General features: G+C 39.9%; 1 protein-coding gene across 3 annotated transcripts; it reads left to right on the top strand.

The window, feature by feature from the left end:
* Window positions 1-3,729: 3,729 nt before the first annotated feature.
* On the top strand, window positions 3,730-13,589 carry LOC139418838 (probable E3 ubiquitin-protein ligase HERC3). Of its 3 annotated transcripts, XM_071168573.1 has the most exons (24): window positions 3,730-4,098; window positions 4,254-4,352; window positions 4,432-4,543; window positions 4,693-4,769; window positions 4,901-5,128; window positions 5,521-5,612; window positions 6,305-6,435; window positions 6,587-6,711; window positions 6,889-6,965; window positions 7,074-7,201; window positions 7,309-7,368; window positions 7,489-7,594; window positions 7,706-7,898; window positions 8,209-8,363; window positions 8,614-8,736; window positions 9,042-9,140; window positions 9,510-9,677; window positions 9,761-9,901; window positions 10,237-10,403; window positions 10,681-10,744; window positions 12,153-12,223; window positions 12,485-12,668; window positions 12,971-13,073; window positions 13,188-13,589. In XM_071168573.1, exons 1-24 carry the CDS (start codon window positions 4,023-4,025, stop codon window positions 13,397-13,399), a joined length of 2,991 nt encoding a protein of 996 aa, XP_071024674.1. In that variant the 5' UTR covers window positions 3,730-4,022; the 3' UTR covers window positions 13,400-13,589. The 3 variants fall into 3 exon arrangements, with proteins under 3 accessions (XP_071024674.1, XP_071024673.1, XP_071024675.1); XM_071168572.1 differs by having other exon boundaries at window positions 3,730-4,352; XM_071168574.1 differs by lacking the exons at window positions 3,730-4,098; window positions 4,693-4,769 and having other exon boundaries at window positions 4,132-4,352.
* The last annotated feature ends 941 nt before the right edge of the window (window positions 13,590-14,530 follow it).

Consider the following 14,530-nt stretch of genomic DNA (forward strand, 5'->3'; position numbering starts at 1 on the left):
CAGGAACGTGCTGCGCAGCATTCTGCTGTTTACGTAACGATTGGCTGAGCCTTCGTCAAACCCACCCCCAAACCGTTCTCATCAGATCTACACGAATCACGTATGTCACCTATTTTGGTTTAAAAACGGCGAATTTCGCCGAAAGGTGACTAGTTTGCATCTCTGACAAAGACCACGGAGGTTTTCCAATGTCTTGCAAAGAAGGGGATCTATTGGTAGATAGGTAAAAAAAAATTTTTAAAAGAAGCAGGCAATGAATATCGGTTTGAGCATTGTGAAGTTATTGATTACAGTTGGATGGTGTATCCATACAACCAGTCACTACAAAGGTACAGGCGTCCTTCCTAACTCAGTTGCCGTAGAAGGAAGGAAACCACTCAGGGATTTCAGCATGAGGCCAATGGTGACCTTAAAACAGTTATATAGTTTAATGGATGTGATAGGAGGAAACTGAGGATGGATCAACAACATTTTAGTTACTCCACAATACGAACCTAAATGACAGTGAAAAGAAAGAAGCCTGTACCGAATAAAACATCTTCCAAAACTTGGATCCTGTTTTCAACAAAGCACTAAAGTTATACTGCAAAAAAGGTGGCAAAGCAATTACATTTTTGTCCTGAACACAAAGTGTTATGTTTGGGGAACATCCAATACAACACATTACTAAGTACCACTCTCCATATTTTAATGTTATGGGTATGCTTGTAATCATTAAGGGAGCTTTTCAGGATAAAAAAGAAACGGAATGGAGCTAAGCAAGGGCAAAATCCTAGAGGAAAACCTGGTTCAGTCTGCTTTCCACCAGACACTGGGAGATGAATTCACCTTTCAGCAGGACAATAAGCTAAAACACAAGGCCAAATCTACACTTGAGTTGCGTACCAAGAAGACAGTGAATTTTCCTGAGTGGCCAAGTTACAGTTTTGACTTAAATCTACTTGAAAATCTATGGCAAGACCTTAAAATGGTTGTCTAGCAATGATCAACAACCAATTTGACAGAGCTTGAAGAATTTTGAAAAGAATAATGGACAAATGTTGCACAATGAAGGTGTGGAAAGCTCTTAGACTTACCCAGAAAGACTCACAGCTGTAATCGCTGCCAAAGATGATTCTACAAAGTATTGACTCAGGGGTGTGAATTCTTATGTAAATGAAACATATCTGTATTTTCAATTTCAATAAATGTGCAATAAAATTCTAAAAACATGTTTTCACTTCGTCATTATGGGGTATTGTGTGTAGATGGGTGAGAGAAAACAAAAATGTCAAGAGGTATGAATACTTTCTGAAGGTATTGTATCCTAGCCACAATCCGAATGGGCGTCATTCCTTGGAAAAATCCAGGAGAGCTTAATTTAAAAAAATGAATGCCAACAGTTTTATCTGAGTGCACAAATCAGTATGCCTACCTACCAAAGTCCAGCACTACTACTGCCCTTATGAAAGCCACACACTCCTGGCTGACAGCTACAGACTCAAAAAAACAAAAAAAAACGATGGTGAGGGTCTTACTTGCTGATATGTCCAAAGCCTTTGATTGAGTAGATCACACAAAGCTCATGCAACATCTGTCTGACATTGAACTGTGTCCAACTTTACTAGCCTGGCTCCACAGCTACACCACAGGAAGAAAGCAGAGGGTGATGGCAAATGGCACTTTTAGCCCTTGGTCAGAGGTCACCTTTGGTGTGCCACAAGGGGGAGTTGTTGCACCATATCTGTTTCTCATTCACATGTCCACCCGAAAAGTTGTCTTCATTGACACTGGACACTGGATGATGTAGGGCTGTCCCGAGCCATACTATTAACCAGCATCAAAGAGGTCATTTCCATGGGCTTGGAGGCAAAGCAGCTGGAAGAGTGGGACACATCCAACAACATGCTCCTGAATGGGAAAAAGTCTGTGGAAATTCAGATATGTAATTTCTAGAGACCATCCACAACCCGCAACACTAATCCTAGAAGGACAGGAAAAAACAGTGGTAACAATAACCAAGTATATTGGTTTTCATCTAGACTCTAACCTCAGTGGTGACACACATGTAGAGCAGTCAGTGAGGAAGGCCTCAAAATGCCTGCACTTTTTTAATGGTCTTGCCAGAAATGGCCTACCCACTGAAGATCTGGTCACAGTCTATACTATACTGGTCAGACCTTGTCTGGAATATGGTGGAGTGCTGTTAGTTGGATGCAGTAAAAAGCAGCAGGCCCAACTAGACAGGGTGCAGAGGAGGGCCTTGAGGATCATCTCCATTGTTGGAGCAGTCCAACCACAGCTCCCCTCACTGCAGAGCAGGCTGCAGCGCATCTGGTGAAGGACATGCACACTCTTGACCATCCACTGAATGATATTCTCCCTCCAAAAAGAGGTAACTGCACCACCATGCTCCTGAGAAACAGCCATCAACTGTCCTGTATACCTGCCCGTATGAACCTCCTGCGTAACGCCACTCTACCCACTGCTATCAGACTGTACAATAACGCTAGCTCTTAAAAGGTTCTCCCAAAAATTTTATATATTTTTAAATCACATTTTCATATTTAAATTTCCATAATGAAAAATGTCCTGTAATGTCTTAAATTGTTCAATATTCTATGTATGTCACGTATTATGTGTTATGTATTGGAAATTAGTGTTTTGCAATGATTACTAATGTAAATTCATAATTTTTTCAGTTTCATCTGTGAGCAAGAATAAATCAACTCAAACTCTTCATTACGTTCTCTCTCTAGTCGGGAATGCTGCAATGCCACGATCAAGACTGCGCGGAGCCGGCGAGAGATATGGCTCGGAAAATGTACCTCAATCCAGGAATGGAATACAGCCGTGTACTCCTAATTATCCCAACTGACAAATCGAGAAGATTGAAATACTTCCAATTGTTAATGAATGTTAATTTTTAGTCAGCATGCTAGGCTAGGCAATCCGATAGCAGCCCATTGGATTCCATGAAAAGGCGATGCCTAGCGTTGGGGTGAGTAGCTACAGGAAGTGTCATCGAATCAAATAGGCTACTCCAGTCAATATAGACACTGTTATATGGGATGATAATAAATAACATCGTCGCTGCTGCAAGTTAGCTAGATAGTGTTGGCTGTAGCGGGGTTGCCTTGGTGTCTCTCTCTCTCCGTCTGCTCGCTCCCATCTCTCTTTCATGTTCTTCCGCTGCTGCAACAATAAAGTACCATCTTCTCCCTCGCATAGCTGTGTTCAGGTTAAAAACGTAGATTTTTAAAAACCACATGTATTTCAAATATCCGGATATCAGACAAAAATGATTGTTACTATTCGAATGGTAAAATTATTTCAAACTCCCATCCCTACTTTCTGCATAGGTTATTATGTACCCATTTACCTGTTCAATTGTCATCTTAATTAATGAGGGACATTGATTATTTTAGAACTTTTATGCCGTAGGAGTTTAGTACAACTGCCACACGGGTGTATAGTATCATAACCCAATAATTAAAGCAATTTTAGTATTTTCTTTACTCTTTGCCTGGTCAAGTCAGTGTGCACCCTCCACAAAATACTGCTGACAGTTATTTTTTGAAATAATTATGATAAACGTGAGCTTAAAAATGAAGTTTGGTAATTACTTTAACATCTGAAAAAAAACAGGGCAAATATCAGGGACGTCTCTGAGGGATGGGTCTTTTCAAACTCCGAAACCATTTTCAGTTCAGCATTTAGCCGTCATGCATGACACAGCATAAAGTGGACGTTTCAGCCAGTTCCACTGAAATGCATCTAGGGAGGTATCGACTGGGTGGTAATTGTTTCAAGCATTATCGTGTGTGTCAAATGCGTCAGTTTATTGTAGGCTATTTCCAAGATAACTGGGCTGCTATTGTCAATAGACGTTCACTTTCGTTTTCGGCCTTGCGTCATAAGTAACTATTCGAAACTGCATTTATATTTGTTTGTAGACGTGTTTTCTTTTATGCCCTCTATAAATACAGTTTCATTTAAGATTCATTTTCGTTTCCTGCTTTGTTGATGATGAGTCTTTCTGTATGTCATATGGTTGGTTGCGGTCATATAAACTCATTGAGTCGGAAACATCGGCAGGTGCCTCTCCTTCAAGAATCTGTATGGACTAGTTTAAGAGTAATACACAACAATGATTTCATGGGGAGAGGATTGTCGTAATGGCTTTGGTTTAGTGAAGCCGAATGGTTTAGATACGACCAAAGCGGATATTAATTTGATACACCTTAAATCTAAAATTCAGGCTCTGTCCGCAGGTAACAGTGTGGTCGCGTTTATCAGAAATAATGGGAGACTAGTGTCTGTCGCACGGATTCAAGAGGACCAAGATGGGAGAAGATTCACAGGGAAACTGAGTAGGTCTAATCTCCTTAACAATATATTTTTATTATATATTTTCTTGAGTTGCCCAATCATATGTTTTATGTACTTTAGAGACTGTGAAATGTAAGGAGACGATTCGGGCTCTGAGTTGTGGAGATTCTCATGCTGTTTTACTGTCTGAAGAGGGTCGGGTTCTCTGCTTGGACAAAGCCAATATTCTCAGGTGGGTTCCATTCCATAATGATACATTATATGTAGTTTACCCTAAGGAATTGTCACCCCCCCATTCAAATAGTTAAAGTATAAAAACAATTTGTCATTTAATTCAAATGGGCAAGCTAATTTTAGTCATCTTTCTTCTTTTCCCCCCAGCCCATTGGGTAACCTATGTAACCGACAGATAACTCAGGTTGCATGTGGAGACCAGCATTCAATTTTACTAACTCGGGGTAAATGACCATTAACACACCTCTAATCGCTGTTTCACAATGCAACTTAACCAAAACAGTCTAACCTTTCAAAACTGTAATTCTGTACAATGTTCTCATTGTATGGTTGCTTACTTCTGATTTCTGTTCAGATGGTCAGGTTTTCACATGGGGTCAGAACACCAGCGGTCAGCTGGGTTTGGGGTGGGGCGAGCCACGCAACATTTCCATGTCCCCCAAGCCCCTGAAGTCTCTATCAGGGATCCCCCTGGTTCAGATCACTGCAGGGGGAGAACACAGCTTCGCTCTGTCCCTTTCTGGAGCTGTGTTCGGCTGGGGCAAGAACACCGCCGGGCAACTGGGACTAGGGGACACAACAAGTACAGTATACATTACACAATAGCATATGTGTTGACTCTTGTTAAATATATTTAAATAATCAAGGTCCAGACCGAAGACCATGAACAGTACATTATTTGAACAGGTGTGTTAGTGTTGGGTTTAAACAAAAGTCTTCCCACTGAGTAGTTCTCTCAGGCTGCAGCTGGAGACCCCTGATTTATCTATTATCAACCACATTTTTTGTGGTGGTTGAAATTATATTTTTAAAAATTAAGAAAAGTACAGAAATGTGCCTTTATCTGTCTAAAAACAATTTTAACCAGGATGAGAGAGCACAATGTGTCGTGTGTTTGAGGGTTATGTGTTGTAAATAAATAATTATAAAAATGATATATAATAATAACAATAAATTTAACCCAATTTTCTGTAGACAGATGTGATCCAGCTCCTGTTGATTGCCTGAATCTGAAGAAGACTGTTTTGATTTCATGTGGAGGAGAACATACTGCCGTTCTGACAAAGGTTGTATATCTGTCTGACATAATTACACTTTTCCCTATCATTTGAACTAAATGTTGTTTGGACCATACAATATGTCTACATTTTATGTGCTTTTATTTATATTGGTGTCTCAATGTTCGCTGCAGCCAGCGACTGGAATGAGCTGCAACAAACACTCAAACTGGACAGTTTTATCTCTTCATTCAAAGACTCAATCATGGACACTCTTGCTGACAGTTGTGGCTGCGTTGCATGATGTATTGTTGCCTCTACCTTCTTGCCCTTTGTGATGTTGTCTGTGCCCAATAATGTTTGTGCCATTTTTTGTGCTGCTACCATGTTGTGCTGCTACCATGCTGTTGTTGTGTTGCTACCGTGCTGTGTTGCTGCCATGCTATGTTGTTGTCTTAGGTCTCTCTTTATGTAGTGTTGTGTTGTCTCTATTGTCGTGATGTGTTTTGTCCTATATTTTATTTAATTCATTTATATTTTTAATCCCAGACCCCGTCCCCACAGGAGGCCTTTTGGTAGGGCGTCATTGTCAGCAAGAATTTATTCTTAACTGACTTGACTAGTTAAATAATGTTGAAATAAAAAATAAACAAAACAATTGAAATGTTTTAGTTTTTAGTTCCCTGGAAATTTGCATTGAAACATCCTCATTAACGTAGAGGAAAACACTATGATAACTGTCTGGGTTGATTTTGTTCTAGGGAGGTGTGGTGTTCACATTTGGCTCAGGCCGCTATGGACCGCTTGGACACAACTCTCTCCGAGATGAACTACGACCTCGAGTGGTGGGGCATCTTTGTGGATTAAAGGTGACCCAGATAGCCTGTGGAAGGTAGGTTACACTTATTAGACATGATCTGGAATTGACAAAATGTTGTGACACAACAAAAATGTATGTAGGACTGTTTTCATTTTAGCATAAGACCTTTTTAGAATTCATTGTTGATTTGAGAAATGTTTTCTCTGTCTGTTTGCCACATTAGACACCACACATTAGCATTTGTGGGGCCCTCCAATAAGATCTACTCATTTGGGCGTGGAGAGCAAGGGCAGCTGGGAAATGGAGTAAAGATTGATCAGTCTGTGCCCCTTCCAGTACAACTGCCAGGTAAAACATTCATTTATGGTATAACATTAGCCAGAGTACACACATTTTCAGAACAGATCAAACTTGAATAAAAGTCAACTCAACAAAATGCTTATTTCAATACTCAACTAAAATAACATGAGGTAAAACGTGAAATAACATTAACTTGATCATCAACTATTTTTGTCAACATTTCAGACCAGATTGATGACCAGAAAATTGAACACATTTTTGCTGGAGGAAACCATTCCTTTGCATTGTGCACTCTTGGTCAGGTATGGACACAATTTGGTTTGAAACAATGAGTTAGCAAAACAGGACATAGTTTGTCCTTTGTACTTAACATTTCTGTGATACGTTGCATCACATTGTCATCTTCCCAGGAGTCTGAAGAAAGGCCTAACAATCTCAGGTCAAGTGTGGGCAAAGTGACACAACAAGCTATAGATGAAGAAATCATTGACAAATGGATCTCGGAATGTGATTCAAAGTCTTGGAAAAAAGGACAGAAGTAAGTATGATATAAGTAGCTATAATTTACCGTTGTTGTTGTTTCCTTATTTTGTTTATGTACGGTCACATACTGAACTGAAAGATTACTCAAACTTGTAATTGCAGGGAAATCAGAAAAATGTTTTCTTCTGCATCGTGTTTAAATGGGAGCTTTCTTGATAAAAGGTAACAGTATTTAATATTGGTTCAAATACATGATTGTCTTATGTTTGAAATATTACATTATCAAAGAATACTGATTTAAATATGGCAAAAGTATTGACAATTATTTCTTGCTTTTATTAGTTGTGACAAACATTACCAAACCTCACCAAAACAGTCTGGCCTGGATTATTCACTCGTCCAAGGCGCATTCCGGAAGCTGGCGAAAAAGGGCAAAGTTTTGACTGAGGTATTTTGTGAATATATTTATAAATTGATATGTAATCGATCCTATTCTGACATTTAGTCTGACATGTATCTTGAACAAGGGACGATTCACACACCTCTTTCATTGCACTAGGTTGAAGCTGTTGTCCAGCACACACTACTTCCCTCCCTGTATGAGGAGTCCATTGGAGTGGAGAGCTTGAGGGTCTACCTGGTTCTCCCTGAGCTCCTGAGGGTCCTTCACAAACAGCACAGAAGGACAGATCTCACCGAAGCCGTTGCTGCTGCTATCCTCAGACTGCACCCCAACAAGCTGCAGGTCCTCGGTAATGTTGCCCTCCATTTAAAATGTTTAAAGTGTGTCACCCCAAATTCAACTTATCAAAAATAACGTAGTCGTAAATCTGTTTGTGCTGTAGACAACTTATTTTGTCCTTGTTCATTCGATGTCTGGCAGATTTAGACTAGGCTAAATTTACAAAATCGTTGATAATTTGAATCGAGTGTGGTAGTGCTGGGCTAAAACAAAACGTGTGCACATTGGGGGTGCCCCTGGAATGATTGTGAAGTCGAGCAAATTCTATAACCCCACGAAATGGTTTGAGAAAGTAATCTGTGTGTTACCATGTCCTGTAGGTGACTGCTGGTCCTCATTGAAGCCGTCTGTCATGACCAAGCACATTGGGGTGTGGAAGAAGGCCCTGTCGGGGATTCTGAGGAGTGAACATATTCTACCCACTCGTGATACTGGGATCAAGCACCTGCTCCAGGTCCTCGGCCATCTCCACAGAGTCAGTGTCCATGCTTCACTGCTCGTACTGTCAATCCATTTATAATGCTGTTTTTCCATTTTGACCAGTCAACTTCGAGGACCGATCTGGTGCCAGGGTGGCAGTTATTTCAATGCAACCTATTTAGAATCAATGAGACCGTAACTGAGATTTGATGAAATAATATTTTTCTGACAAACATTTAGCTAATACTTTCTAATAATTGTTTATTTATTATCAATGTATTTTACTTTTCTATATTATTTCAAAGGCAAACCAGACATCTGTAGAGACCCAGACTGTTCCAGACAGTACCTTTTGTATGGAGGAGGTTCACTTCAATCCCATATTTCTAGAGGAGGATATAAAGCTTTGGCGTTTATGGTCAAAGCAGGTAAGAAACGTTTTTTTTGTCTCAGTCACTGATTGCTAACAATGCTAGTTGCTGTCAGTCTTGAAGTGTATTGATGTTCGTTGTTTGGGTCTTAGAAAGTGTCCTGGCTTCATCTCAGTAGAGGCTTGAGATTTCCTCTACCTGAAATGGTCTGGAAAGAGAGCGTGAAGGAAACATTTTGTTTCCCTACTGGAGAATCTTTCTCACCTACTAAAGTTCCTTCTTATCACTGCAGATGAACATAATTAGACAAAGAAGCTCCTTAATTGAGATGCCTTGTATGTTTTCTTTTACATCACTTTCAGGATGTGGATCAGACACCTGCCATCTTTTGTCGTTACCCATTCTTGATGAATCTGCAGAGCAAGATAAACGTTTTTAACATCAACGCCGCACTCACAAAGGTAATGAAACTTGCTTCTCAATATATAGTATTATAATATACAGCAGATACTATAAATCAAGGTGGCTAACCCCCTACTAGAGACCAACTGACTGTGTATGCAGGCTTTTGCTCTTGCCCTGCTCTAACACACCTGGTTCTACTAATCAGCTGCTCACCAGGATCTTGATTAGCTGAATCAGGTGTGTTAGAACAGGGCTGGAGCAAACGCCTGCATTCCAAGTAGCTCTGGGGTGTTGACCATCACTACTGAAGAAACCAGACATATTTCTTAACCTTTTTGATGGAAGAAACTGGTTGAAATAACACCTGTATTGTATACTAGATAAGCACTAAGTGAATACTTAATATTGTACTGTATGCATTGCAGAATCCCCCTAACAATCGCCAAAGGACTGGTATGTGGCTTTTTGACATGTTCCTCGTGGCGGCGCCTGCTCCGGTCTTTGAGCTGAGACTGAATAGAGCATCACTCATAGAAGACACTTTCCATCAACTGAGTGTAGCATATCACAGTACCTTCAAGAGGTCCCTTGTGGTAAGTCCATCTTTTTTAATATGATGAGACAATGTTTTGAACAGAGAAGGGCTATTCCAAAATGTGCTGCTTACATCTCTCAGGTGTATTTCGACGAGGATGCGAAGCTGACAGATGTCTACAAAAGGGACTTCTTCCTCCATTTGTTTGATAAGCTGTTGGTACCCGAGTCTGGGATGTTCATGTACAACGACACCAATACGCTGGCCTGGTTCCCTGCAATGGTGAGGCACGTTTAGGGAAATCGCACATGGATTATGAGGTTTTCTGCTCCTAAACACATTATTTTATTTCTATATCGATAATCATTGTACTTTCAAATAGCTTCAAATATGCTGGTAGTGAAACACTGTAATAATATGTTCCTAGAGAGGATCTACTACTGTATTACTACTGTATTAATACTGTATTACTAGCCTACTACTGTATTCTAGAAACCACACTACCTTCCCTTTACTGTATATTAAGCTATAATTTTCCGCATGTTAACAACAATATGTCCTATACTTTCACTCATGGTTTATTTCTTGTCTCTTGTCCAACACATCCTCACTAACAGCCTAGAGTGGAGGAGAAGCGTTATTTCCTGTTTGGGGTTCTGTGTGGGATGGCCCTGTACAACAACAACATGGTGCACCTCCCCTTCCCCATGGCCTTCTTCAAGAAGCTGGTGAACATCAAGCCCTCTTTAGAGGACCTGAGAGAGTTTAGCCCCATTGAAGCAGGGTAAGTTCAGACCATAATATATTGTTATCCCTTAGTCAGTAATGTATTACAGTACAGGCAGTTGTATTTGTTATAAGGACACCAAGGACAGATTAAGAAATTGCATCTCAAGGCATTTTATTGCATCTTAGGGGCAGGGCACTTGCTCTGTGAGGATAAGCAATTATTCAATTATTTGGATAAATAGTTTTTCATTTATGAAAGCATCATGATTTATTGATTGCCGATTTATAATTGTCACATTTATTGTCACATATTATTTTCAATGATTTTGAAGGAGTTTGCAGTACATCTTGGATTACCCTGATGATGATGTTGAAAACATGGACATGACTTTCTCAGTATGTATTGCATTCAAACAGTTTGATCGATGAACAAATACAATGTAACATAATACAGATGCAGGATTTTAATTTGATCACTCTTTTGTTGCTGACAATTTTCCCACACTGCAATAAATGCAAACTTGTAGTGTATTTTAAAGACTTCTAAAGTTAGTCATTTCCACTTTAAAATGATGCTGTATCACATCAGGCCGTGATTGGGAGTTCCATAGGGCGGCGCACAATTGGCCCAGCATTGTCCGGCTTTGGCCGGGGTAGGCCTTTGTAAAAAAATATTTGTTATTTTATTTCACCTTTTATTTAACCAGGTAGGCCAGTTGAAAACAAGTTCTCATTTACAACTGCAACCTGGCCAAGATAAAGCAAATCAGTGCGACAAAAACAACAACACAGAGTTACACATGGGATAAACAATCGTACAGTCAATAACACAATAGAAAATCTTTATACACTGTGTGCAAATGAAGTAAGGAGCTAAGGCAATAAATGGGCCATATTGGCAAAGTAATTACAATTTAGCAATTAACACTGGAGTGATAGATGTGCAGATGAGGATGTGCAATTTTTAAATACTGGTGTGCAAAAGAGCAGAAAAATACAAAAAACATATATGGGGATGAGGTAGGTAGTTGGTTGGATGGGCTATTTACAGATGGGCTGTGTACAGCTGAAGCGATCGTAAACTTCTCTGACAGCTGATGCTTGAAGTTAGTGAGGGAGATCAACTTCCAGTGATTTTTGCATTTCGTACCAGTCATTGGCAGCAGAGAACTGGAAGGAAAGGCATCCAAAGGAGGTTTTGGCTTTGGGGATGACCAGTGAAATATACCTGCTGTAGAACGTGCTACGGGTGGGTGTTTTTATGGTGATCAGTAAGCTGAGATAAGGCGGAGCTTTACCTTGCAAAGACTTATAGATGACCTGGAGCCAGTGGGTTTGGTGACGATTATGTAGCGAGAACCAGCCAACGAGAGCATACAGGTCACAATGGTGGGTAGTATATGGGGCTTTGGTGACAAAACGGATGGCACTGTGATAGACTGCATCCAATTGGCTGAGGTGAGTGTTGGAGGCTATTTTGTAAATGACATCGCCGAAGTCAAGGATCGGCAGGATAAATAAGAATTAGTTCTTAACTGACTTAGTTAAATAAAAAATTATAATTCACTAAATAATTCACATTTTCTGTTGCTTCAGGATTTTTTTCCTGCTGTATCAAATTGGCTCAAATTAAGTTCCTACATCTGTAGTTAATTGAAGTGAAGTGGTATGAATTACTGAACATAAGATATATTATATTATTTCAGTGTGTATGTCTCTCGCATATCACTCCCATCTATTTGTCCATACCCTCAGTGTTATCATTGTTCATTTACCTCACTTTTTTCATTACTCACTTTTATAGGTGATGTGGGGTGATGTAGCGGTGGAACTTGATCCCAAAGAAACTGGAAAACTCGTCACAAGTGCCAACAAGTAAGATTATAGCAATATTTACAACTGACAAAATATAAGGTTTACAGTATGACACTCCATTGCTACAGCTACCAGGATTGGGGTCAATTCCATTTCGGCAATGTCATCACACATTGAAATATATTTGTATGAATGGAGAAATCATAATGGAAAGTAAATGACGCTTCTCATTCCTTGAATTGACATCAACTGGAATTGACAGCAACCTATACTAGCTACAACTCAATGGATATCTGACTCGGTGTGTCATTCTTTTGACAGGAAGGAGTTTGTTGACACCTATGTGAACTACATCTTCAACCAGTCAGTAGAGGTGGTGTTCGAAGAGTTCAGGAAAGGCTTCTTCAAGGTGTGTGACAAGGACGTGGTGGAGTTCTTCCAGCCAGAGGAACTGAGGGGAGTGATGGTGGGGAAGGAGAATTTCGACTGGGAAACGCTGAAACAGGTCAGAACCATGTTTTGTTACTACATAACTGAAGTTCAATCCCAAATCTACCCCGAGTCAATTGTCTACATCTGAGAGCATTAGAAAAGTAAAAACATATAATATATGCAGAAATGTCACCTAGCCTATCAGAGGGCAAGATGGAGCCTTAAAAACAAGTGTCCTGGGGTTGATTTGGGATTCATGGTGAACATGTTCTGCAACCTGGCTAAAATGTTTTGATGCATTGATTTGACAAGTAGTTTGAATGGTGTCAAGTGTCTATTGCTTCACCATATTAATTGAGGGCATTTCCCCCCTAGAACACTGTGTATGAAGGAGAGTACCATGCTGGGCATCCCAACATCGTCACATTCTGGGAGGTGTTTGAGGAACTGACAGAGGATCAAAAGAAAGCGTTCCTGTGTAAGTATGGAACATTTTCATTGTAACAGATGAACCAATAACGTAGGCTACTGAGAATACATTTATATTCTGTCATTCACTGCCCTCTCCCTTTTACCACCTTTGCCCCTTCAGTGTTCCTGACTGGCTGTGATCGTGTGCCCATCCTGGGTATGAACCAGATCAGGATGAGGGTCCAAACCCTTCTCAACTCCTCCCAACAGCATTTCCCAGAGGCGCTGACCTGTCACTCTCTGTTGCAGCTGCCCATCTACCCCTCCAAAGAGACACTACACAGCAGGCTTATAGAAGCTGTTGGCCACAACAGAGGCTTCTGGAATGAATAATGAGGGTTTTGTGTTGCTGCTGTGTATAGTCCTCTCCTGTGTTAATATTTTCATTGTTCCATAGTTGGGTTTAAGATTTGGATTGTTTTAATGTAGGGTTGTATTTCAAATCCAAACTTGAGATCTGTACAGTACTATGACATTATCATATTGCATTCACCTAATTTTATTAAAACATTTATAAATCAAAGTACAGCATGGTTTGTGCCTGGACATTAAACAACACATTAACAAAAATGATAACAACCAAGATACAAAGAAATCCCAAAGTATTTGAAATAATCTAAATGTTAAAAGGAAGCATATCCGGTTTTGAGTTGAACACAAGAACTATTAATTTACAAGACCCACCAAATGGTTCATTACAGAAATCAATAAGAGCATAATATCCCTGCAGTTAGGTGGCACACGATAAGGCACAGATCATTTGGCACATCCTTCTCAACCATGTTCCCACAATTCACAATATTTTAATTTTTTTACATTTATTTAACTAGGCAAGTCAGTTAAGAACAAATTATTATTTCCAATGACAGCCTAGGAATAGTGGGTTAACTGCCTGTTCAGGGGCAGAACGAACTTGCAACCTTCCAGTTACTAGTCCAACGCTCTAACCACTAGGCTACCCTGCCGCCCCTTGATTCCATTTCCAAAAGACATACATACCCCATTGAACTCAAGACGCTCTATAAGATACTTTTAAAGGTAATTTACACTTGAGCAGACATGCCAGCATTTACCATGAATGTGATCTCAGTGAACATCGGGGACAAGGCATAAAAAACAACTCCAGGCTCATGATTTGAGCACCACTGACCTCAACTTATATTTAGAGTACTACTCAAGTTCATAGCACTTCTAAATGAGTAATTTTCCTTTGTGAACATGATTCCATTTCCAAAAAGACATACATACTGTTCAAATGACGAATACTTAATTCCCTTTGAATAGAGATGCTCATGTGAACAAAGTCGTATGGGGTTTTAAGACACTCTATAGAGGTCATGTTAAAGGTACAGTCACCCGTGATTAAATTACAAACATTACTCTTTGATTTTTAAAAGATTAGTGAAAAATAGATCACTTCCAGATCAGTGGAGGCTGCTGGGGGGAGGACGGCTCATAATAATG

This window comes from Oncorhynchus clarkii, chromosome 10, assembly GCF_045791955.1.
Source record: "Oncorhynchus clarkii lewisi isolate Uvic-CL-2024 chromosome 10, UVic_Ocla_1.0, whole genome shotgun sequence".
In the NCBI taxonomy this organism is placed as follows: domain Eukaryota; kingdom Metazoa; phylum Chordata; class Actinopteri; order Salmoniformes; family Salmonidae; genus Oncorhynchus; species Oncorhynchus clarkii.

Excerpts from the sequence above, each read along its gene's own strand:
- LOC139418838 (XM_071168572.1), top strand. The coding sequence starts at position 4,130 with ATGATTTCATGGGGAGAGGATTGTCGTAATGGCTTTGGTTTAGTGAAG. Across the intron at positions 5,129-5,520 it reads GGGACTAGGGGACACAACAA|ACAGATGTGATCCAGCTCCT; the intron begins GTACAGTATACA and ends AATTTTCTGTAG. Across the intron at positions 6,712-6,888 it reads CCTTCCAGTACAACTGCCAG|ACCAGATTGATGACCAGAAA; the intron begins GTAAAACATTCA and ends TCAACATTTCAG.